The 20,644-nt window shown below is 42.3% G+C and overlaps 1 protein-coding gene across 1 annotated transcript in view; it reads left to right on the forward strand.

Moving 5' to 3' along the window:
- CD9 (CD9 molecule) overlaps window positions 1-9,053 on the forward strand; it is a 36,572-nt gene extending 27,519 nt beyond the window's left edge. The window contains exons 5-8 of the mRNA XM_038386300.2: window positions 1,262-1,354; window positions 2,597-2,686; window positions 5,828-5,911; window positions 8,662-9,053. Of these exons, the coding sequence (XP_038242228.1) occupies window positions 1,262-1,354; window positions 2,597-2,686; window positions 5,828-5,911; window positions 8,662-8,727 (333 nt within the window). The 3' untranslated portion in view covers window positions 8,728-9,053. The remainder of the gene's footprint in view (window positions 1-1,261; window positions 1,355-2,596; window positions 2,687-5,827; window positions 5,912-8,661) is intronic.
- Window positions 9,054-20,644: the final 11,591 nt, after the last annotated feature.

The raw sequence follows: 20,644 nt of genomic DNA on the forward strand, positions 1-20,644 counted from the left end.
TAATTCCCTGTGTGGACACTTTTCTTATTCCAGAATAAGCGTGTGTCCACACAGGCAGCTATACTAGTATAAATGTAAAAGTATAATCTATTGTATTTGGCTGGTAAATCTCCCTGTATAGACAAGCCCCAAATCATACTTTCTGTACTGAAAGTCCCTATTATGTACTACAATCTACTATAATCTAAAAACTAATATACAGAGTATATCTTAATGCATCATCCATGCTCTTTAAACTTTTGAAAATCTCTGGAGGAGATTCCCAGGCATTGGACCAAATTAGCAAGGTTCTGTTTTACTACAATTAAGGCACTGTATAGTAATTGACTTCAGCCCCAATCCTGCAAACACTTAGGGTACATCTACAGGAGCAAGTCTCCCAGCCCAGGTCAACAGACGTTGGCTAGCGAAGGTCGTGCTGGCACTCTAAAAGTAGCTATGTAGTCAGTGCTTTTAAGTTGTGGCTCAGGCTGTGAAGTCCATCCCCCTCCCTAGGCTTCAGAGCCCAAGTTCCAACCCAAGCCACAACATCTACACAGCTATTTTTAGCACACAAGCGTGAGCCCTGCTAACCCAAGTCTATTGACCCAGGCTCAAAGGCTTGCTGCCTCAGGTTGTGTAGACATACTCTTTAGGCATGTGAATCGTCCAATTAACTTCAATGGACAACTCAAATGCACAAAGCTAAGCAAACACGTATGTGGCAGGATCGGGGCCCAAAAATTTAAGCATCTAAGGAGATGTCTGAATTGGTAGCCTCCCTTGTTTTTCCTCTTCTTGTACAACAGGGAAACTTGTCCATTGCTAAAACAAGGCTAGATAAGTAAACATTTGCTCTCATGTATCCAATGGATGAAGTCTTAGTTTTCATCCCCATCAGATTCCTTCAAGATTTAGAGGGACACTATAAAGCTGGTATCTTCTTACTCGTTGTCAAGTATCCGAGCAGAAACAAAACCACAAGTTGGAAGTACTAGTATGATGTGTCCATAACCATCTTTCACTGTTGTAACCCTTATCCTGCTATACCTCTCTTCTCAACTCCTCCTTTTGCTATCTCCTTGTTGTTCTAAGGCTCATGCATATTTTTAGAGACCTATGATGCTAACTTCTTTGGAAATGGAAGGTGATTACCTCTTCCTAGGATGGAACATATAAACTGTAAAATAGCTGGTTTAATTATTTTTTGTCCTGAAGAAGTTTACTATAAGTAACATAAGTCAAGGTAAAACAGTGTTATAGCTTTGCGCTGTTTTTGTAGATTATTGATGAAGTACAGAAATTTTACAAGGAAACCTATGATAAGAGGAATCAGCCAGCAGCTAGAGAAACCCTGAAAGCATTTCAACATGCGGTAAGTATATGGTCACACTTATTTCTTTTAAATGTGCAAGATGTCTGTTTTTAAGAAGTCAGGCATAATACATTTAAGAATGAAGTGAAACATCATCTCTTAATTATGCCTTCAAAGCCTTCAGTTTTGGCAATTTCAGTCTACAGAAAGATGGCAGTTTGAGGGGGAAAACTATTAAGTACCCACACAATGTGTTTGGTTTTTGTTTTGTTTTTTAGTCTCTAATAATGGTCATGGTGACAAAGATTATACAGTTAAAGTTTAAAAAGGTCTTTGCTCGAACAGTCCCTACTTTTTGTGAGCTCCTGAACATCTGAAAACTTTTCCTTTTGGGTCTGGAATTTAGAATGTCTCACATACTTGGTCTTGGCCCAAATTCATGGGTGTTTTTGAGTTTGAGCCATCCCCATTTAAGAGATTTATTTTTGTAAACAAACTGTTCAGACATCTTTAGTCTAAAACTTCATTTGTCACTGATCCTCAATGGAAGTTTATCTGCTAAGACTGGGGGGGAAAATAGACCAAGTTTTCGTTGACAAGATTAGCTTTCAGTACACGTCTTCAATTTTTGCTGACTTTTAAGATGCATATTAGTTTTGGGTACAATGTAGTAATTCTGATACATTAAACGCATACCCATGTTGCTATGAAACAGCATGTGTAAACAGTGTGATGCCATCTTTGCACAAATGTGGAACTGCACAAGCCAACTAGATTGTTGAACAAGCGCCTCTGACTTCATTAGATAATATCCATAGCAAACTGTACACAGGATTTAGTCAGATACTTCTGCTCTTCTGGGTGTGGGGTAGATGTAAAGAAATCCTTTTTTTTTTTTTTTTTTTTTTTTTTTTTTTTTTTTTTAAATTGAGAATGTAAACAGAAGTTTGGAAACTACGGTTCCTGTAGCAATGTTGTGTCATTTTATAACATAAACTGTTATCAAAACTGTTACATATGTGCTACATGACAAAAATGCAATCACTTTTACTATTAAAAGAACTCTTTACTTCCTGACTTATTCAAATTCTCACTCTTAATGTAATGCTAACAAAGACATTATTTTAAAATAAAACTGTTAGTGGCACAGTCAAACTGACTGATGTAACTTAAATATTTTGAAACTCTATCTGATATTTGTGTATACCAGTATAAAGTAACCCGTCTTGCTGCTTGTTTTAGATTAAAATCTAAAATATCAAGGTTCCTAAAGATTTTACTTTTTTCTATTTTCTCTTGTAGTTAAACTGTTGTGGTCCCACAGGAATTTTTGATCAGCTGTTCTCAGACACCTGCCCTAAGAAGGAAGGATTTGAGACACTTTCAGTACAGGTAACTGAAGACTGAACTCATTGCGTATAGTGGTTCCATGCCATTACACCTACATTTGACAGGGAACAGACTAGAGAAGCACACTTCTGAATAATGAACTATGGGCTAGATAATCCCCTTCTCTGGGAAGACGCCCTCCTTCTCCCTCCCCCCCAGGGTGGTGGTTGTTTTGTTTGTTTTTGTTTTGTTTGGTTTGTTTGTTTGTTAAATATCCAGGATGCAGAGCCACTGCGGGCGGGCGGGCGGGGGCGGGGCTATACTACCAGTCTGGAAATGCAAAGCATGCAGCCGCCTAAGAACCAAAAGAAAATCATGATCACATGCCTGTGCAACTTGAGTCGTATTCACATTGAATTGGGAATTCAATTCATTGGGACATGGGAATTGTGCCACTGACTTCAGTGGGCCATGATTTCACCCAGAGCGTCTGCATACTCGTGTTCAGGTCTTCACAACCCTTTTTCCTCTTCCTGCTCCATGCCCCTTCCTCAAAGGGTCTGCAGCAATGCTGCACTGTGGCTTTGCAGCCGTAGCTCTGCAGCTGGGATGAACAGAGCATGTGAAAATGAAACTGCAGGTCTTAATTTAATGAGGGGGGGGAAAACAGCACTATCCTTGGAGGAAATTGGTGGGCTTCCTCTAGGTGAGCACATGATATGGAGCAAGTGCTCTTCAGCTCTGCCTACCCCATGAAATCCTGTTGTCAAGGTGTCACAGCAATTGAGGTTAATACAGATCGCTGTAGCATCCTTCTGGACAACTCAGCCTTTTATCCTTCCCATCATTCCAACAAATTCTCTCATCTTTTAAAGGAAACCAAAACTACTCTCTACGCTGCCACTGAAATTCCTTCTCACAGCTTTTAATCCACATATTTATGGGCACTAAGATGCATTAACTTTTCAAGTAAAGTCAGCATTAGGCTCTCGGGTGTGCAGATACAGTATTGTACATCAACCACATTTCCTTCATGATTAACATGAATTCTACCAACGCCTTCAATTTAGCTGATGCAGCTATAAACCTGTGCTGCTGTCTTTTTGTGGCACTTGTATCCTCTAGGTGCTACTGCATTCCATCCATTGTTTGTTTGGGTTACTGCAGGCATGTGGTATCCCACAAGGTGAAGCAATACTAATTAGAACCACAACTTGGAATGCTCTGTAAGGACTAGCAGCTTCACGTGCCCTCACATCTCTGCTTAAGAGCCCGTGATGCTTGTGTGAGTCAGCTGGAATTCAGAGGGCTACAGGGGAGTGTTCAAGGGTTGCTGGGGATAAGGGAGTGGGAAGACCAGATAAATGGTAGAATTTTGAATCTTATTTATTTTAAACATTCGGCTCCCTGTGCTAGCACATGTTCTAGTGACATGATGCCTGTTACCACTAATAGTATAGATTATACAGTTATTTTTATGTACCTCAAATAGGGAGAAAGAAAGCATCTAAGTGCAACCTTCTCCAATAATTTTTTTTTTTTTAATGGCAGTTAAAATTTCAGGCCTCTTTTTCTCATGCCTCTGTATTCCATGCGGAACATAGGGCCTTCACCATTGACTTCCATCTTTGCCAGTTTCCTGCTGCAGTCTTAGCTTCTTCCAGTGTCATTTTTGGTAGCTTTTCTGTTGTGTGTTTCCATGTTATCCATGGCCCACCTCATCCCCATCTTGTCCTGGGGGTTTCAGATTAATGCCTTTCTTATGATCAGCTGTTTCCTCCATGAATATCTTAGCCATTTCCATTTTCATTTGGTCATTTCCTGTCTTCTCCATTTCTGTTTCGTTCTCTAATAGTGTTCTTAATGTGTGATTTTTTTTATTTTTTTTTAATATATTTATTTTATTTTCTGGCCATCGGATATTGAGGATTTGTCTAAGGTAGCTTTTTATGAAAACTTGGAGTTTAGATTAGTAAGGTCTTAAGTCTCCAAATTTCAGCACCATATTGTAAGACTGACTTTACAATGGTGTTAAATATCTGAAGTTTAATTTGGAGGGTAAGACTTCCCTATAACCTGAGAGCTATGCTGGTGAGGGCATAACTCCTGGCAGGGTAACCTGTGCCAAACAGGTCAAAACCAGTGGTTCTCAAACTGTGGCCTGCTTGCGGCCTAGTCCGCACATAGCCGTGTCCCATGTCTCATCCTCAGGGCCATACAGGTAGTATTGGATGCAGCCCACATAACACGCGTATGCAGTCCACAATGGTAAATAGGTTGAGAACCACTGAGCTAAACTAACAGCAGTCCACTGGATGTCTTGGTAGAGCCTTTGGAGTAAGCTAATGACCTATTCCTGTGTGTTTTTTTGTATTAAGTCATTACAGAAACCCTGCTTCCTTAGTTCAACAAAACTTTTGGCTAAAACAGGGCTAACCACTGTGGGAAATGAGCTTTGAATCCTAAATTTTGAAACAAAACAGTGCTTTAGCTCATTGCATAGGATCCGCACAGGGCTTTGCAGTGGTTTAACTAGTTTTAAACAACCCATTTAGTTAGGTGCAACTCTGAATACAGATGAGACCACAGTTGCTTGGTTTTCAGTCACTTGTGATGTCACAGTTTCACTAATTCTCCAGTTATGAGCTGTATACACAAGACACTTACTTATTTTAAAACTGTAGTAACAGTTCAAGTGCTAGCACAAGTCAGCCACTAGAGTATTAACAACTATGTTGTATAGGGCTGCTCCAAGCAGGGTTTGGCAATTTGGCAGCTAAAAAGCTAGCAGCTGCTGGTAACGTGTATACACTAGTACTTCCACCATTGTTGCTAAATCATTGGCAATAGTGACTGGAAATTCTAGTGTGGGAAAAGCCTACCCTAGACACGGCCTTTTTCTTTTAGGGTAGAAAAGACCTGAAAGTTGTAGTGTACAAGAGAAGCAAGGAGGCAGGGGGAGAATTGTGCATCCATTTTTAAAGGCAACCCACCTCCCCTTTCCCACCGTTCTTTGCAGACCAGTTTCAGGAGATAAATATTTGCTTCTGTTGTAGTTTGGATTAGGTTCAGCATGTGCTGTCTGATCAGGTCAAGGTATAGTGCTGCTCAGAGTACCACATAATTTTGTAAACCAAAACTGCACATATGTAAAACAATATTTAAGATAAGCTCCCCATCCTTTTTTTTTCTTCTTCTTTTCAGTCATGCCCTGCAGCCATTGAGAACGTCTTTAATTCTAAATTGAATGTGATTGGAGCAGTTGGCATTGGTATCGCTGTGGTAATGGTAAGTTTCTTGATCCTTTCAGTCAATTGAATCTGATGGGGAAATTGACGGCCTTCTCAAATTAAGATGTGCTTTTTCTACTGATCTGATACCTTACACTGAGGATCTAATCCTCTCATCTTTCCTCACACAAAAATGTCACGAAGAACAATCCTGCCTCTATGATTGCAATACAACAGAGTGTGCCTTATATTGATTTAAACTATGTAGTCTGCCATCTGAGCAAATGGTATTTACAGGTATGCTTTGGAACTTTGTTTTTCACTCTAAATACTCTGCTAGGGACCCTGGAATTGTGAGCCAAGAGCAAAAATGGTGTACGTTTTCCCTTTATTGTGTGTTACTTGAAAGGTTTAATTGAAGACTGATACTTTGACTATAATATAACTGCATCTTTTTCCTCTCCCACTCCATCCCAGAGAAAAGTCTGATTGATACTAATATGTTCCCCTTCTTCCTTGCTAGCTGTTTACCCAGCCAGTCACATCAAGAAAACTGGGTTAAGAAAATTAGTTTGAAGTTAGAGTATCTTGCCTCCTCTCGTGGATAATATAGTGCTCAGGCACTTGGAAATTTGTGCCAGGCAGAGAATGAGACTAAGCTGTATTAAGAACAACTGTTTTTAATAACTCACTAAAATCCTGCATGCTGTCTCCAAAGAAACTGGTGGAAAGTCAGCACTTCCTAGCGTAGCTGAACAATGCACAACCTGATAACCTGAGGTGCCCTCTGTAAAAAGTTCCCCACCTCACTCTTGGGCAGCAGCGTGTGGAGGGCTATCTGCTCCTCTCTCAGGAGAAAGAAAAGGAGTACCGGTGGCACCTTAGAGACTAACAAATTTATTAGAGCATAAGCTTTCGTGAGCTACAGCTCACTTCATCGGATGCATTTGGTGGAAAAAACAGAGGAGAGATTTATATACACACACACACACAGAGAACATGAAACAATGGGTTTATCATACACACTGTAAGGAGAGTGATCACTTAAGATAAGCCATCACCAGCAGCAGGGGGGGGAAAGGAGGAAAACCTTTCATGGTGACAAGCAAGGTAGGCTAATTCCAGCAGTTAACAAGAATATCAGAGGAACAGTGGGGGGTGGGGTGGGAGGGAGAAATACCAGGGGGAAATAGTTTTACTTTGTGTAATGACTCATCCATTCCCAGTCTCTATTCAAGCCTAAGTTAATTGTATCCAGTTTGCAAATTAATTCCAATTCAGCAGTCTCTCGTTGGAGTCTGTTTTTGAAGCTTTTTTGTTGAAGGATAGCCACTCTTAGGTCTGTGATCGAGTGACCAGAGAGATTGAAGTGTTCTCCAACTGGTTTTGAATGTTATAATTCTTGACGTCTGATTTGTGTCCATTCATTCTTTTACGTAGAGACTGTCCAGTTTGGCCAATGTACATGGCAGAGGGGCATTGCTGGCACATGATGGCATATATCACATTGGTAGATGCGCCACTAGCCATCACCTTCAGCCCCCACCTAAAACCTCTCCAACGCATCATCAAGGATCTACAACCTATCCTGAAAGACGAGCCATCACTCTCACAGATCTTGGGAGACAGACCAGTCCTTGCTTACAGACAGCCCCCCAATCTGAAGCAAATACTCACCAGCAAACACACACCACACAACAGAACCACTAACCCAGGAACCTATCCTTGCAACAAAGCCCGTTGCCAACTCTGTCCACATATCTATTCAGGGGATACCATCATAGGGCCTAATCACATCAGCCACACTATCAGAGGCTTGTTCACCTGCGCATCTACCAATGTGATATATGCCATCATGTGCCAGCAATGCCCCTCTGCCATGTACATTGGCCAAACTGGACGGTCTCTACGTAAAAGAATGAATGGACACAAATCAGACGTCAAGAATTATAACATTCAAAAACCAGTTGGAGAACACTTCAATCTCTCTGGTCACTCGATCACAGACCTAAGAGTGGCTATCCTTCAACAAAAAAGCTTCAAAAACAGACTCCAACGAGAGACTGCTGAATTGGAATTAATTTGCAAACTGGATACAATTAACTTAGGCTTGAGTAGAGACTGGGAATGGATGAGTCATTACACAAAGTAAAACTATTTCCCCCTGGTATTTCTCCCTCCCACCCCACCCCCCACTGTTCCTCTGATATTCTTGTTAACTGCTGGAATTAGCCTACCTTGCTTGTCACCATGAAAGGTTTTCCTCCTTTTCCCCCCCCTGCTGCTGGTGATGGCTTATCTTAAGTGATCACTCTCCTTACAGTGTGTATGATAAACCCATTGTTTCATGTTCTCTGTGTGTGTGTGTGTGTGTGTGTGTATATATAAATCTCTCCTCTGTTTTTTCCACCAAATGCATCCGATGAAGTGAGCTGTAGCTCACGAAAGCTTATGCTCTAATAAATTTGTTAGTCTCTAAGGTGCCACCGGTACTCCTTTTCTTTTTGCGAATACAGACTAACACGGCTGCTTCTCTCAGGAGAGAGTGCTTTTGTGCCTTCCCTTGCCCTTAAGATCGAAGAGAGGTCATGGTGGTGGCTTTTATAATGGGGGGGGTATGGGAGGGCTCTTATAGGGGAGAGGTGTGTAGGGAATAAATAGCTGTGAAAAAGAACACGCACTGTGGAAGTAACTTGGCCTCTAGGCCAGGGGGAGCAAGAGCACCCACACTTATGTTTTTAGGAGCCCTGCATCACCTGAAAGCTGATCTTACAATGTATTCTAATTGAGTCTGCTTTCCTTTTCCAGATCTTTGGCATGATCTTCAGTATGATCCTCTGCTGTGCTATCCGCAGAACCAGAGAAATGGTTTAAAGGATATAATGAAGAAGATCTCTGCACTCTAGAAATGTCGTCTGTTATTAACTTTAGCATTCTTAAAGCATTTCTAAAATTATATATTTGTTACCTTTTTAATGCTTTATTTGGTACTGATGTTTTACTTATTGCTTTTTATGTTTATAAAGATTTAAAAAAAATCCAGTGGTAAAGGGTACTATATTTGTTAGACCAAAGTCAAAGATATTGTACATAAAACAATTTGTCCTTAAATGGCTGTCTGGTTCCTTGAAACTCATCATAATCAGGATGTAATTTATGTTGAAGACAATTTGATACTTAATAAAGATTAAGACCTGAAATGCGGAGTAATTAGGTTCTTAAACTTGCCCACATGCACACGCCCTCCATTAAATCATGTTGTCAGCGCACAGAAGGTTTGGAGACTGACCCTGCACCAGTTTCTGCTTGGAGAAACCTGCACCTCATCCCTTTTTCCCCTCACCCCTTTCTTGATAAGGGTGACATGGTGAAGGGAGAATAGCTGGCAGTGAGAGGCAATCTGACCTATTAGTATTATTACAGCACTGCAATAATTAACATTAAATGGGTAGCATAAAGCTAAGCACCTTCTTTCAGTTTAATGTAAGTGTGTCAAGGTCACCCTTTGGGTGGAACCTATTACTATTACAGTGCCTAGGGGTCCTAGCCCATGATGGGGGCTCCTATGTGCTAGGTAGTGTACAAACATAACAAAAAAACAGTCTCTGACCAAAGAATTTCCAGTCTTTTCCGCCTCTCACACCTGAGGAGTGGCTCTTTGAAAGTGAAAATGCTTCATTTTAACACAGTGAGTTAAAAGCACACAGAGTTATATTTGGCAAACAGCTCTGTCCATGACGAAAAGGAGTACTTTGTGGCACCTTAGAGATTAATACATTTATTTGACATAAGCTTTCGTGAGCTACAGCTCACTTCATTGGATGCTTTTCTCTCTTTATCTCAAGTGTTAACTCACTGTTAACAAAAATTCAATAATTCACACACGAGTAGCTGGCATCTATCACAAAACAAACTACTCAAGTGGTAGCAACTGCTGTATTCACTTGTAACTCGCTCACACCAAAATGATACAAGGGATGAGTTTAGCAAGGTTCTACTGTAAAATGCGAAAAGGTAAATTAAGACAGTGTTTAATGGGGTTGCCAATTTTGGTTGGACATATTCCTGGAGGGTTCATCACATAACACTCTTTAATTAGAAAGATTAATCTCAAATTCCTGGAGACTCCAGGACAATCCAGAAGGGTTGGCAACCATAGTAAAAAGAAAAGGAGTACTTGTGGCACCTTAGAGACTAACAAATTTATTAGAGCATAAGCTTTCGTGAGCTACAGCTCACTTCATCGGATGCATTTGGTGGAAAAATGCATCCGATGAAGTGAGCTGTAGCTCACGAAAGCTTATGCTCTAATAAATTTGTTAGTCTCTAAGGTGCCATAAGTACTCCTTTTCTTTTTGAGAATACAGACTAACACGGCTGCTACTCTGCAACCATAGTAAGGGTCAGATTAAAAGCAAAATGCTTGGCTTTCCCTGTTATTTTCAACTCTGCTATGTTAGCTATACAGTGCTTTGGTTTTTTTGTTGGGGGGGGGGGTTAAATGTACACTGAGGAAAATCAAGCATTTAAATTAGGAAATGACAAGTCAAGGTTGAATGTTGACTCTTTACTTTTTGTGCATATGTGTATAAAGTGAAGCTTTTAATTACACTATTTCCTAAATACATTAATATTGCACAAATTCCTTTAAAATGATTAGCATTTTAAGGACAGCAGGGAAGGATTCTGCTGTGTCAGTGAGACACTTCATTCAAACTGTCCAGGCTGTAGCCTCAGAGCAGCTGCCTTAATGTCTGGCTTTACAGAGAGAACATGCAGTGATGTCACAATGCTTCACTAAGCTTCTCAGTCAGATGCTCACTAGGCATGCTCAGATTACTCAATGACTTAATTTTATGTGTTTTCCCCAAACCTACCAAAACATGTTTAGTCTATTGTGTGCCAAATTTCATATTTCCATCTGAAAACAAAGTTATAATAGAAACCATTTTTCAATCTTAATTATAGTGGCTGCTTCCAACAACCATTGTAAGTGAAGCATACAGAAACAGAAATTTTAAATACTGCAGCTGTGCAAAGGTGAAAAGCTAATACTGCCATGGAACCTTTAGTTTATGATTTTTCAGCCTTTTCTGCAGGTACATTCTGAACATTGCATTAAGGTTGGGAGTGGGAGGCTGGCAAAGGTTCTGTACCAAAAAAAAAAAAAGTTTTAGCTAGAGCCTTAGATTGTCAGAAGACTTGCACTCTAATTTCTACTTTGCATGAGCTTGCAGTGTGACCTTCAGCAAGTCACAGCACCCCTGTGCCTCAATTTACCTTTCTCCACTCTTTGTCTCTTACTTACACTGTAAGGTCTGAAACAAAGACTCTCACTAGGTGTGTGTGCAGTGCCTAGGGGCTCTGAACTCAACTGGGGTGTTTAGGGGCTACTGCAACATAAAGAATGTGTTTACTACTCTGTTCTCTGCACAGGTGTGGAGAAGCAAACATTAAGGTGCTTATTGTTGCTAGACTAAGTAATGTTCACCATGCCATGTGTAGACTCCAGAGGGTGCATATATTTCTCAGTAAAGCCTGAATTTCCTGCACCCCCTGCTCCTCTTAAAGCTTAGCTGAATTTGCATTGATTGAATGTGTTCATGCCTCCATTTTATGTAGAGAATTGTACCCCAGCATGTACTTTAAGGAAAGTCATGTGCTGTTCATGCTTAACCTGCAGTTTTTTCAAGTGTTCCTAACTTTATTTCAAAACCAACAAGGCAAATCATGCATGCATCATTCAGGATGATGCTAATAAGATCAGTTCTCTAGCACATTTTATCCTCCAGCTTCACTCTACAAATTACACTGACAGAAATTACACTCAAAGCAAGCAGGGCTAGACTCAGTTCCCTCCTTGAATGAGAAACTCCCTGAAGGGAAAACCTAATGTGAGGCTGGAACTGGTGCCTCAGGAGGTGACACCCTTCCTTCAAACATGGTACTCTCCCAGTACCACAATATGGAGGCAGGGAGCCCTGTGCTGTAAGAGGTGCCATATTTAAGATGAGACTTAACAGAGAACCTGGACACTTGTGTAGATGAAGCATCCATTTCAGTTTTCACAATAGACCTTCCAGACTAGGCCAGTGAAAAAAACCTGTAAGTATGCTCTGGCTCTGCTGACCTAAACCACCTTCCTTTGGTTTCAGCTGCGTTCATTCTTCTCTTCCTCTTCTAGTGTTGTTGACCTAAACATATAAACTACCCCTCCCTGGACTTCACTTCAGGAGTAGGCATTTGAACAACACAAACACCAATTACCATATCTGGGGAGAGGGATAGCTCAGTGGTTTGAGCATTGGCATGCTTAAGGAGGCCATTTAGGGATCTTGGGCAAAAATAAGGAATGGTACTTGGTCCTCCTATGAAGGCAGGGGACTGGATGCGATGACCTTTCAAGGTCCCTTCCAGCTCTATGAGATAGGTATATCTCCATAGTATTGTAAGACCAGTAAAAAGGCATATCTAGAATGCTAAAATATCCTGGTTTTGTGGTGCTGTGGTCTGTTGATTAAAACAAGAAATAAACCTCCATGGGCATAAATGGGTTCCACTGACTTCCCATAGAGCTACTCTGACTTGTGCGAACTGAGGATCTCTCCACACTCAAATGTAAATTAGCCTGCTGTCCAATGGACTTCTGTCCATGTGCTTGCTTCCATAGCTTTTTCCTTTGGAACCTCCAGGATGAGTTTCTGTCTGCCTCTCCATCTTCACATCATCCTCCCCCTTAATCCTGTTGTGGACAGTTCCCTTCAAGGCACCTTGTGAAGGGTGATGCCATGTGCACAAACGACAATTAGATACACTTATAGAAACCCTCAAGTGTTGTAAGTAACAAGGGAAGAGCGACCTATCTTTCCCCAGGGAGAGGCTGGAAATGTGACACAAGAGTTTTAAAAATTGGACAGTGCAAAAAGCTCATTGTCCCTTTAAGAAAGGGAGCAGCAGGGAAAGTGCAGAGAGCCTGCAGCCATGCAGAAATGTGCCCTGGCTTTATAGGAGTGCACATATTGACATGTCTGCTGGCCTGCAGAAGAGTAAAGAAATCCCTGAAGTTATCCATGCCCGTGCCTTCTCCATTCTACACAGTAACACTTACAAATGTTTCCAGGCCCTCAGGGAGGGAATAAGAAGGGTGATACTATTTATCAGAACAACTACTATTGAAACTAAGAAACAGACAAGTGTGAACATTAACTCAGCACAGTCCAGAGCTAAGTTTGCTGGGTTTCTATGTTTAGAAGGTGGCTTGTGCCTGAGGGCAGCTGTATAATTACTCTGATCATATAAAGAAAAGGAGTACTTGTGGCACCTTAGAGACTAACAAATTTATTAGAGCATAAGCTTTCGTGAGCTACAGCTCACTTCGAAAGCTTATGCTCTAATAAATTTGTTAGTCTCTAAGGTGCCACAAGTACTCCTTTTCTTTTTGCGAATACAGACTAACACGGCTGCTACTCTGAAACCTCTGATCATATATTAATCCACATCTATGGTTTCTGCTTGTCAGCAGCTGTATGAAAATGACCTAGTTCAACCTAGCAGCATTCAGGACTTCTTCAAGCACTAGCAAAAGTCATTTTTAAATGATGCTAGAGCATCTACAACATTTGCAGGCTTCGTTAGCCAAGATAAAAATAGATGAGTAAGATTTTCCAATGTGGGACACAGACTTCTACATTCTAGTCTTGTAGAAAATTAATCCACAAGGCAGCCATTCACAGAGTCTGAATGTTTCATTTTACTAAGTGCTTGTGTGATGTTCAATAGATATTCAAACTGAGGCTAAGTAGTGACCTTTTATGCATTTTTCTTAACACTGGCTTTATCACAAATTTCCAGCAAATCCAGTTGCCACAGTCCTGCTGTTTCGTTGTATAGCAGACACAGCTCTTGCTAATCTGTGAGCATTAAGTATGGCAGAACTGTTTGATTAAGATGTTTATGTGTATTGCAGGGATGTGTGAGGATGTTATAAGATTATAAGATTGTTCCACTCAGAAAGAAAATCCAAGCTTGTGACTGGTTGAAAAAATCAAGCACCATGTCAATGTTTCTTCCACCTCCTTTGGACTTCATGAGTGCAGTTTGGTAAAAGCCCATCAGTTTGTCTTTGAACACCTCTTCTTCCAAGTATTCAACAACACATTCCAAATCTCCCCTCTAATCTCCTCAGTGGAATGTTTTGTTAAATAAAAATTGCATTTAAATTCAAGGCCATATGAGGATGTGAAGTATTTCTGATGAAGACATCATAATGTATGGTACTTATATGGTCCCCATCACCACAGTGTCTGAGCACCTCACAAGCTTCAATGTATTTACCCTCAACATCCTTGCGAGAGAGGGTAATGCTGTTATTGTCATTGTATGGATGAGGAACTGAGGCACAGAGATACTTGTCCAAATTGCATCAACCAGGGAATCGATGTTGGGTTACCTGCATCCTAAACTACTGTTCTAGCACTGGACAATCCTTCCTTCCATTCCACAAATATGTATCATGAGATACGGAGGCTTCATGCTTCAGTGAAGATCAGGAATGATCTGAGATCAAACATCACATTTATTTATGTTCACTTCAACAAAAGGGGCAATATCACTTAGGGCAAGATTGTTGCTCACCCAACATGCCTGTGCAGGGGACTAAGAGGGTATAAATTAGCACCTTAATCCCCTGTATGGGCTACCCAGATTGCCAGCGTCAGCGAGAAGGGAAGAGCAGGCATTGCAGGGCTCCTATGCCCTCCCTCCTCTATGTGGGCAGGAGTGGGAGTGGGTGGGACCTTGACTCTGTCCTTCAGTGGCACTGGCTAGCAAATGTAGGAGGAAGTAATTTGCCATTGGCCAAAGGCAGCAGCAGGTTGTTTCCCTGAAGCAGAGCAAGGGAGGGACCAGGGAACAAACCATGAAACTTGGAGTCCACCAACTCATTACTTGGTCTGCTCATGGGGTACACCGGGTGGATTGTAAATTTACATTCCAGCTCTTCACATTCAACATGTGCCTATGTTCAATAGATGATATCAGATTAGCTTCTGCATCCACAGAGTTAAATAACTCAGCATGATTCTGACAGACCTTATCGCTAAAGCAGCCAGAAACTTCTTCAGTTGGGGAAAATGTCTACTCTGCTTTCAAGCAGAGTCAGGCACATAAGACAAGCCATTGTCCCACCCTTAAAAATTCCTCTGTCTTCATGGATGCTGTAGTGAAGAGCACACCTTCCTCAACAGCCTCAGACAGTTAGATAAACACCTCCACCATGTGAAGATGTGCATTTGTATCTACAAAAAGAGCCATTACGATTAGCTGTTAAATATTCAGAGAATTTTAAACCAAGGTGGTTCGATTTTTCAGGGGTGCTGAAAGTCCACCACTTCATTGATCCAGTTTCAGGTTTCACTGTAACTTCACAGGGAACTGGAGAGTGTGTGTTACAGGTCCCCCTCTGTGCTAATGCACAGAGAATAGACACCTGTCACAGCTCCAGCTAGAGAGATAGCAGCTCCTGCTTTTAGTTCTGGAGGTCCCTGGTTTAATCCCCATAGTTTCAGCAAAGATGGCCTCTATCCCACAAGAACTCAGCATTTCTTAAATCAGGTCACTTTGATTTATGTACCTAATATTAAGCATCCCTGTTTGAATATTTGCATCAGTGACTTGAAGTAAGTTCCCCTCAGAGGTGTGGGTTATTTTTGTTTGTTTGGTTTTGTTTTGGGGTTTTGTTTTGTTTTGTTTTTTGGGGGAAGGGGAGTTGTTCGTTTTTCATGAAAACTCTCCCAGGCAGGGACTACATTGTCCCACTGTATCTTCTTTTGTGGAACTAACTGCCGTAAGACTTTACTTAGGCCAATAGCTTAGCAGGATTAAAAACAAAAAAGTTAGACGTGCATATGAATATTTAAAACACTCACAGTTACATTAGGATACCTTTGTAAGCAGGGCATAAGGCATCCAGTAACTCTGGTTAGGGAATAACTGCCTTTGAAGCAACTGATACTGCTCAACATTTACAACAAGGTACAGGGTAGTGTTTTATCACCCAGGGCAGGAAATGTTTTTGCCACTTCCCATTTCCCCATCCTGAAGTTAAAAATTATGTCCAAGAGCAACCAAGTTGTGTGGTGCCACGTACCTCTGGATGTTGATCTAGTACCCCTGGAAGTTTGCAGCCAGGATGACTGCCCAGATCACCCGCCCCTAAGGCTGACCCTGACAGGATACTAAACTAAACAGACTTTGGTCTGATCTCGCATGGCAGTTGCTATGTTCCTGTCCTGTCCAAGGCTGAGCACTCTTTGGTACTAAACAACAGTTTTCTTTTACAGACCTCCCTCTTTTTTTCACACTAGTAGTGGACAACTGTACAAATATCTTGCATACAGAGTGAGCTGAATGAACAATGCTTTTTATTCCCCTTCTTAAATCAAACCCTGTGTGAGCAAGTGAGCAGATTCACCAGCCAGGGTAGTCAAAATAAATCTAAACTCCCAAGTTCAGTTCCACAATCCTTTCCTCAGGGTTGGTTTTATTAACAAACAAGAGATGCAAAAAGGCTTAAATTAACAAAAATACACCAGGTAACAGAGGCATGTCTCATTTTCCAGCTGCTAGGAAGGGAACATAAGAACGGCCATACTGGGTCAGACCAAAGTTCCATCTAGCCCAGTATCCTGTCTTCCGACAGTGGCCAAAGCCAGATGCTTCAGAAGCAATGAACAGAAACAAGTAATAATCAAGTGATCCATCCCTTGTTGACCATTCCCAGCTTCAGGCAAACAGACACTAGGGACACCATTCCTGCCCATCCTGGCTAATAGCCATTGATGGGCCTATCCTCCATGAACTTATCTAGTTTTTGTTTAACCCTGTTACAGTCTTGCCTTCACAACATCCTCTGACAAAGAGTTCCACAGGTTGACTGTGCACTGTGTGAAGAAATACTTCCTTTTGTTTGTTTTAAACCTGCTGCCTATTCATTTCATTTGGTGACCCGTAGATCTTGTATTATGAGAATGAGTAAATAACACTTCCTTATTTACTTTCTCCACACGTGTCATGATTTTTAGACCTCTATCATATCCCCCCTTAGTCATCTCTTTTCCAAGCTGAAAAGTCTCAATCTTATTAATCTCTCCTCATACAGAAGCCATTCCATACCCCTAATCATTTTTGTTGCCCTCTTCTGAACCTTTTCCAATTCTAATATATCTTTTTTGAGATGGGGACGACCACTTCTGCACACAGTGTTCAAGATGTGGGCATATCATGGATTTATATAGAGGCAATATGATATTTTCTGTCTTATTATCTATTCCTTTCTTAATGCTTCCCAATATTCTGTTTGCTTTTTTGGCTGCCGCTTCACATTGCATGGATGTTTTCAGAGAACTATCCCCAATGGCGCCAAAATCTCTTTCTTGAGTGGTAACAGCTAATTTAGACCCCATCATTGTATATATATAGTTGGGATTATGTTTTCCAATGTACATTACTTTGCATTTATCAACATTGATTTTCATCTGCCATTTTGTTGCCCAATCACCCTGTTTGGTGAGATCCCTTTGTAACTCTTCACAGTCTGCTTTGGACTTAACTATCTTGTATCATCTTCAGTAATTTTGACTCACTCTTCCCCCCTAGGCAGCTCTTCATAGTTATCTCCTACACCTTCTGCCAGATCCGTTAGAGCAGTAGTCCCAAACTATGGGGCATGTCCCCCAAGGGAAGTGCTGAGGAATGTTCAGGGTGTGCACAGCATGGGCTGGGCCAGGCCCCACGGGGGTGTGGTGAGGGAGCAGCTCCACCCTCAACCAGAGATCCTCCACCCCTTGATCCACCCCCAGCCCAGCTCTGCCCTCGTTCCCTCTCCACACACCCCGGCCAGCTCAGACTCCAACCCCAACTTCCCTCCCGCCATCCCCAGTTCAGCTCCAGCTCCGCCTTCAGCCTAAGCTCCTCTGTTGAGCAAACTGTGCATTAATGGGCGGGGGGGGGGCCAGGAAAGGGAACAGACAGATTCCATTACTGGTAAGAGGGCACATGACAAGAAAAGTTTGGGCACCACTGCTTTAGGGACAGCCCCTACCAGCCCCCTTCCTTTCCTTAGGTGTCAGCAGTGCTTAATTTGTAAGAAAAGAGGTGTCAGGGCTACAACAATTTTGTTACATTCATCACTGATGCAGCAAGCCCAGAAGTGCTGGGGCGATGAACTGCCAAGCCTCAAGGTGCCAGGGCTCAGTCCTGGAAAGCCCTGGCACAAATTAAGCACTGGTTGCCAGCAGGCACATGATATTTGGTCAGCTGAGTTCTTGCCATCACATGTCATGTCTGGAGACTACAACTCCCAGCAACCCCAGAAAGGCTGTGCCCCTGTAACATGTGCTGGTTGTGATTGATGGGCCAGCACTCTGTTGCACCCCAATATTACTGTGATGCTCTGTATCTTGGGGGAACACCCTGCACCCCCATGTTCATCCCTATAATACGATTGTGTGGTATCCAATGCAAAGTTTGTCATGTTGGGTGTCTTTGGAAGGCTCATGATGCACTGAGCATGGTTGCTATAGTGATGTTATAGGTTGTAATTTCATGTATATAGTTCTGAGGCTGAAAATGTGTCCTCATGGCTTAAAGCAAGCCCAGGCAAACTCTCCAGGAGCAGAGGCCCAGGCAAAACTCTCAAAGAGCAGAGGGGCAGTTCACACCTCATCAGGGCAGGTATGGGACAAACCCAGCCCAGCCTCACAGGAACAAAGGACACTGGCCTAGGCAGCAACAAAGGATCTGTTGGTCTCTCAAGTGAGTCACCCCCCACCTTCCCTTGGTCAGTCTGGGACTACAATGAGGTAATGCTCACCTGACTCTGAAGGGGGGGGAGGGGTAAAGCCAAGAGGGAAGAAAGGACCTGATAAAAGGGAGAGACATTTGCCATGCTCTCTCTTCCACCTCCATCTACAGACACCACCACCAACTGACTGAAGCGCTGATCAAAGGGGAGAGCCTGGCTGAAGGGCAACCAGCCAGCCTGTGGTGAGAAGCATATAAGTTTGTAAGGGAACTGAAAGTGTTAAGATTAACTTAGAATGTGTTTTGCTTTTATTTCATTTGATCAAATCTGTCTTGTTGTGGTTTGACTTATAATCACTTAAAATCTATCTTTTGTATTTAATAAATGTGTTTGTTTATTCTACCTGAAGCAGTGCATTTGGTTTGAAGCGTGTCAGAGATGCCTCTTGGGATAACAAGCGTGGTACATAGCAATTTCTTTGTTAAATTGATGAACTCATATAAGCTTGCAGCGTCCAGTGGGCATAACTGGACACTGCAAGACAGAGGCTCCTAGGGTGTGTCTGGGACCAGAGATATTGGCTAGAGTCATTCAGTTGCACAATCCAAGCAGCGGCTGGCTAAAAGTGCTCATTCACGTAGCTAGGAGCAGCTTACATGCCAGAGGCTATGCGTGAACAGCCTGGGAGTGGGGATTCTCACAGCAGAGCAGGGTAAGTCTGGCTCCCAGAGTCAAGGATTGGAGTGACCTAGCAGATCACCGGTCCAGATAACACCAGGGGAATGTCACAGTTACCATCTAACTAGCAGGATAAAGTATGCTATTATTGTAATTACCCATGTGCCACAAGATTCAGCCTTCTTTGTGGTGCATAAAGAATTTTTTCCCCCAGCAGTGTATCTAGCTCAGCCACGTACAACAGTTGTAGTTCTTGGTTACTCCTTCCATATGCAGCTGGGAATTTTGTTTGGAAGCATAAAAGTAAACGTTTGTTGAAAAGAAGCCAACCTGGCTTGGCCAGCCTTGGATGCTAAAGATAACTCTGAGCCAAATCCCACTCTCTGTGGTCATATGCATACTTTAGTAGGGCTAGTCACCCATGTGAGGTGAGCAGACCCTGGCCCTGAGGCAGCAGCCAGAGTGAAAACCAGCATACTATTTGTCGTACCAGCAGCTGAAGGTGAAAATGTAATGTTATGGCTCTGCTTAAATATAAAATGGGGGAATTAAAGACTTCAGCCCTGAGCCTCAGTTCCACTTGGACCCCTTTCCACCATGCTGACTGAGTAAAGGAAGCTCATGGGGTAGAAATGATTCCTGGATTGCCAACCCCAAAAGTTCACAACTCATGAGTCAGACCCCAAAAGTAATGAGTCTGGCCGTAAAAGCACTAGACTTAAAAATAAATTACACAGTGTTTTTTGATCTGCATTTCTATTATTGAACTCCCCCTGCCATTCCCAGTGTGTGGGTTGCCAACACTTCCAGATTTATAGACCAAGGTGATCCCTGCTCCTGCTGTCACTGGAAGACCCCATTAAAATCAAATTACACCAATTTCTATAAAATGTTACCTCAGGCTCCAGAGCTTCCAGCTTTTTCCCAAACCAAACCATTCTAATTAGTTAACGCTGTGTGTTCCCTCTCAGTCCCACATCTGCCCATCCCCCCACCCCTCACTTAACTGTGCACCCCCTCACACTCAACAACTTTGCCCCCCACTCCAAGTTGTCCTAACAACACATCAGTTCTGCCCCCACTAGGCCTGCCTGGGCCTTTCAACCGGCACAGTAATTAATCAGGAGTCCTCCCTGACTGGCATGGAGCCACCATAAGAGCTGTAAACTGACCCTGCTCCTAGTCCCCAGCATAACGCAGGGAGGAGGTAGGAAGTGGGTGTAGCCAAAGTGCATTGGATTAAAGCTGTTCTCTGCTTCCTGGGGGACATGGGAAGCAGTGCATAAGTTGGAGCAGTTCTAAGGCTTCTCT

The sequence above is a fragment of the Dermochelys coriacea genome, chromosome 1 (assembly GCF_009764565.3).
Source record: "Dermochelys coriacea isolate rDerCor1 chromosome 1, rDerCor1.pri.v4, whole genome shotgun sequence".
In the NCBI taxonomy this organism is placed as follows: domain Eukaryota; kingdom Metazoa; phylum Chordata; order Testudines; family Dermochelyidae; genus Dermochelys; species Dermochelys coriacea.